Consider the following 5,539-nt stretch of genomic DNA (forward strand, 5'->3'; position numbering starts at 1 on the left):
TGCTGCAACAGAGACCGGTCCAGCATAATATACTGGAGTTCGGTGCACCTGTGTATGAACTCCAGCATATTATGCTGGACCGGTATACTTTGCTGACTCCAGTATAATATACTGGAGACTGGAGCACCGGTGCTCCAAACTCCAGTATATTATACTGGACAATTATACTTGCTGGAACTCCAGTATATTATGTTGGAGTTCTAGTGTACTTATGCTGGAACTCCATCATAATAGAGTTCCAGCATACTTATCCTGGAACTCCAGTATAATATGCTGGAGTTCAAGCATACTTATGCTGGAACTCCAGTATAATATACTGGCGTATTTTTCGGGTTTTGAACAGTGTTTTCGCTCAAATTTATCTTTACATGAAAAATGGCTAAATTTCGATTACTTTTGAAACTGGGCTAGTTTTGAACGACCAGTTGTAAATCTGGCTATTTTTGAATTTCTCCCGAAATTTTGCGTAAAACCATGTATTTCAACGTTTTAGATACCTAAATCCTTCTTTTTCAAGGTTTTAGGTACTCCCTCCATTCACTTTTATTTGGCATGTATACTAAAAATGAATTTTCATTTTTACTTGACACTTTATGCATATCAAGAGAAGACAAAAAAAAAAATTCTTGTTGTACCCACCGTATTTATTACTCATTTCAAATTATTTTCTCAAATTCAATAAAATATGCATCAATTAATATGGGTATCATGGTAAATTATGTACATTTATTGTTTTTAAGGGGCGTGAAAAATCAAAACGTGCCAAGTAAAAGTGAACGGGGGAGTAATTCCTTGCGAATGTCAAAAACTCTATAGCGTTGCAAAACCTTTTATTTTACTCTTCGGCTCAAGGCAAAAGGTTGACAACTGGGATTGCATATTGGTAGGGTCCATTAGAAATTCTTGATAGATGCAAATACCACATTGTGAAGCTTGAAAAATAAACACGTCGTAATAGCAGTTGCAACTTTGGAAGTGAAGCTAGCTATTCTATTTTAGTGTTTGCTAAGTAAATAGTTGTAGAAGATATGATACAATACAAATCAAGAGAGGGACCACAGTTAACATGCATGAAAACTCAAATCCACTCAATTTGTCCTCACTAACTTATGGAGACCTATGCTAACTCAAAACTACACTAACATTATACGGAGGTAACTGTAGTTTCTGTTAACAAGAAACAAGGTCAACAAAAACGCCGGATATTCCTCTACATTTGAAAAGAAAAAGAAGTTATCAAAATTGAAAAAAAAAAAAAAGAACCAAGAAGAGCACGCTTGACCGAACCCAATAGCTTTGATTCAAACCTTGTATTTATCTTTAAAAATCTATCGGACATGTATAAATTAATAATTTAGAATTCAGTAACTTAAAAAGATTAAATTTTCGAACCCATAAAATTGAAATCCTAGCTCGTCTCGGCTTCAAGGGTGCAATATGTACTATTTCCCTGGGTCTTTCAATTTCAGATATTTCAAAAGTTCAATTCACGTGAAGAGTCGTGTGACCTAATGAGCTCCCAAAGAGAAGCTTTCGGCAGTACAGCCAGTTTTCAGCATGACAAGCTATACATGCACTGTTCATCATACGTCCACATTCCACAAGAATAAAGTAAAATGTATCACCCAAAAAAAAAAGATAAGAATTACAAGGAACGGGCAGGCTACTGCTAGAAAAATTAAGAATTTTAGTTCAATAACCGGCATAATAAGAAAAAAGAGCCCCAACTAATGACATTTGAAGCCATGACATATTGAAAGAACTATGACCAGAATCAAGGCAATAATAATAGCCAGGACTATAAGCTTTACTTTCATGTTCTGCAACCACATCTTCCTCCTGACTTTTGTTCCTTGTGTCTTGAAATCTTGTGCCTGCGATATAATACTCTTTCAGAAACCCCTATAATTTTTGTTCAAATGACAGCAAACGAGTAAACAATAACACAGCATATACAAGTCCGATGACAAACAGGGAAAAAAGAGGAGTACAACTTAAGGTGTTATGATGCACCAACGATTCAGGGGTTCCAAATTTGGACATGCAGGAGCAGAATAACTCGTGTACCTACGATTTGCTACTAAAATTACACTTTAGACAAAGTGATTATTAGCATTACATAAAAAATGGTGGAACAACGAAAATGATTGCTCAACAGTGGATATCAAAAGCTACCGAGGAATCATAGCTGCATCATTACATATCAAATTCAGTAAGGAACTGGATATGTCTGGACCACTTCAAAATTTACTAAACTAGCTGGCATTCTGATTAAAAATAAAAAAGTATGATAACAGCTCGTATTCATTTAAACTGGCAATAGAGCTTTGTCATCAACACTTCAAGACTAACAATTTTTAGAATTAGGATATAGAATAGTCTTATCCACCAAAAGACAGAATTCCATTGGATTCAAACCTGTGAGCGAAGATTCTCAGTCTTATCCACCAGAAGTTCAATTTTCTCCCCGCGGTCCAGGACCTGCAAGGCCACAATTTTCATCAACAAACAGCAATACAGCTTCTTGAACTCTCACTTCTTTCTAGTTCCACATCAGGACATAAGGTCTTTTAAAAACAATATAATACAGAGGACTATTCTCTACCTTCTCAATGTTTTCCATCATCACACCTTTAACTTCTGAAACCTGGGCCTTCACCTTCGCAAGCTTACTGATTTCCTCTGGATGATCAATACAGTATTGCATCTGCTCCTTCATTTTGGGCCTGTAGTTATTACGGTGTTATGACATTTGCTTTCATACTTAAAAAAGGAGGGAACTAGAGAATGGGAAATACCCAAACTCCCTGTTCAAGCTGTTAGCAACAGCTGTAGCAGCTTTGCCTCCACCATATTTCTTGGTGAAATCATCCTTCACTCTCTCCAGAAATGCAATTGGGACCTGTCTGCCAACAGATTCCACAGCTACAACACAGTATGCTGGTTGTACAAAATAAAGCTCATCACCGTGACAATTGTCAAAAAACAAACAACAGCATGACAATGGTGCATTGCATATCAGATTGTCATGTAGCCATCATTGTTTTAAGTAATGAAGTAAATGCACACCAGTATCTTAAGAAAATAAATACTTTAAGAGAAACCTTCAAGAAATTAGTCTCATACTTTCACAAAGTTGCATCGGAATTTTTTATTTATATCCTCTTTTTTTATAAGTAGAATTTTTTCCTAATATCGTCGTTCAATAATACACATATCATACTATATTTTAAGTATGGAAATCAAAAGTTAAATGTGAAAGACTAAAATGACCCTATAATATTATTGGACTTTTATGCCCTTAAAAATTATATTAATAATTCCTTCAATATTAATAAAACATGTATGCTACAAAAATTAGTTTTGTAACATTAAATTTGACTTGAGATTGTCAAAGAATTTATTAAGGTACATGTATCTAATAATTCTTCACTTTACAAAATTAAGCTTTTTAACTTCCATAATTTTTTTGAGCTAACATTTACTGTTCTTATATTATCTTCTCTTTCTATTTTTCTTAGCTTAAACATTCAGATTATTATAATTTCCAAATGCAATCTTTTTCTTATAAATGCAACTATGATTCAAAGCGTTTTACCATCTATGTACAAAACGACATAAGTTTTTAATTTTATACTAATCATATGGGATACACGCGCAATGTGCGCGTCAAGCGACTAGTCGATGTGATAGCCAGATCGATGAAAATTCTTCAGATACTAGTGAAACAATAATCTGTCCAAATAACTTCTTTTTCATATCCATCCAGATTTTGAAAAAGTAAAACATCAGATTTTGTATAGTATGTTGAGATACATACTATTTAGCCTCCATAACAATCGATAATCCAACAAGCTAAATTTGTGCGTGTTATGCAAGATTTGCATTTTTGTCACCTTCCATGACTCACTTGAAAGAAGGGCACAAATTAGATAAGCAATAAAGCCTGGTTGCCTTCTCATAATTTTGAAATTAACTGGTGCTAACTGCTAAGTATCAGTTCACATTTCGAACAATTCTTGAAATGCGTACTCCGAACAATTATCTCATCTTAATGATGAAAGTAGATAAAGTCACGCATTAGATATTAACAAAATGACTCAAATGTTTTGTCATCTGTGCTAACTAAACAGTATACTCAATGGCAAATATCTGAAGATTCTAATAAAGGAGACCAAAATGACTGGTCCAAATTAACGAAAAGTAAGTGAAGAGAAATATATATTTTTAGCCGCTCTAAAAAATAATAGCTGATAAAATGTAGTATATTTTTTTGTATATATGTGTATTGTATACATAAAATATACATATTTTATACACTTTTTGGCTAGCAAAGGCACGAACGGCCAATTATGTATTTTGCCAAAAGTGAATTCAAGCAAAATTTTCATATCCTTGTCATGGCGATCAGCTTCCCTATTCGCAAATAGTTTATGAAATGAAAGAGATCCAAACAAAAATTCTGCATTATCTCAAACTCAAAGCCAGAAATTCATCATCTTTCGATATTTGACTAAGATCTAGAGGCTACTTATCCTAAACCAAAAACAGTCAACAAGAAAGTGAAAACGACTTGTTTTATATGAAAATGAAACTGATCATTATAAAATAGTCATCGGATCAAAGAAGCAGAGAATCATAGATAACGGATCAGAAAAATCACACACACACACACAAACATATATGTGTGTGTGTGTATATATATATATATATAGATATGGACCAGTCAAACCAATTGACTGACAGATCAAAACACACACAGAGAGAGATAGGGAAGGAAAAAACTCACTGAAGCCGTTATCAACGAGGTAGTTGAAAGTGTGACCATCACAATTGTAAGTGAACTTGTTATTTGAAGCAGGAAGTTTCTGGAGGCACTGCGATGCTATACTTGTGAAATTGCCGGTGAACTCTGTATACTCAGCCAAAATCACCGTTCCTCTCGCAACGAAACTGTAGATCAACGATTGTTGCCCCATAACAAAAACCCTAGCTTTTCGAATTGAACAGAGCAAAAACTGAAAAATGTATAGAGAGAGAGAAGATGCGGGGACGATAAATTAGATTTTGCGCAGACCCACACACAAATAGTGGAAATTTGTACAGCTATTTACAATATTCTTTTTCTTTCTTGTTAAGCTTGCTTTGTGGGCTTAATTTGGGGTTTATTAGTTGTTAAACTAACTTACTTACCCTTCTCTGCCCGTGGGAAATAACGTATGTGAGACCCACAATAATTCTTCGATGGTTTTTAAATTTTATTTCTCTTTCTAAGTGGTCGTTTGGATATAAGAATTGTGATATTTAAAAATTAGACTTGTGTTTGGATATGAATACAATTTGGAGTTGTTTTTAAAATTTTTTTGAGTAATTTGAAGTGAAAATATTGAAAAATAATTTTTTGGAGTTTTTCAAAATTTTGAAAAAGTTTGGAATTCAACTTCAAATGAAATATGAAATTTTCATAGCTAAACATTGATTCCGAAAAAAGTGATTTTTTTTCCGGAAAAAAGTGAGAATTTCTTATGGCCAAACGGGC

The 5,539-nt window shown here is 33.9% G+C and overlaps 1 protein-coding gene across 1 annotated transcript; it reads right to left on the reverse strand.

Annotated features, from left to right (window-relative positions):
- Positions 1–1,504: 1,504 nt before the first annotated feature.
- LOC104235693 (vesicle-associated membrane protein 721) lies at positions 1,505–5,142 on the reverse strand. Its single transcript, XM_009789501.2, has 5 exons — positions 4,790–5,142; positions 2,799–2,940; positions 2,606–2,726; positions 2,419–2,481; positions 1,505–1,874 (listed from the first exon to the last, which is right to left on the reverse strand). Exons 1-5 carry the CDS (start codon positions 4,977–4,979, stop codon positions 1,728–1,730), a joined length of 663 nt encoding a protein of 220 aa, XP_009787803.1. The 5' UTR covers positions 4,980–5,142; the 3' UTR covers positions 1,505–1,727.
- Positions 5,143–5,539: the final 397 nt, after the last annotated feature.

This window comes from Nicotiana sylvestris, chromosome 6 (genome assembly GCF_000393655.2).
Source record: "Nicotiana sylvestris chromosome 6, ASM39365v2, whole genome shotgun sequence".
NCBI classification, from domain to species: domain Eukaryota; kingdom Viridiplantae; phylum Streptophyta; class Magnoliopsida; order Solanales; family Solanaceae; genus Nicotiana; species Nicotiana sylvestris.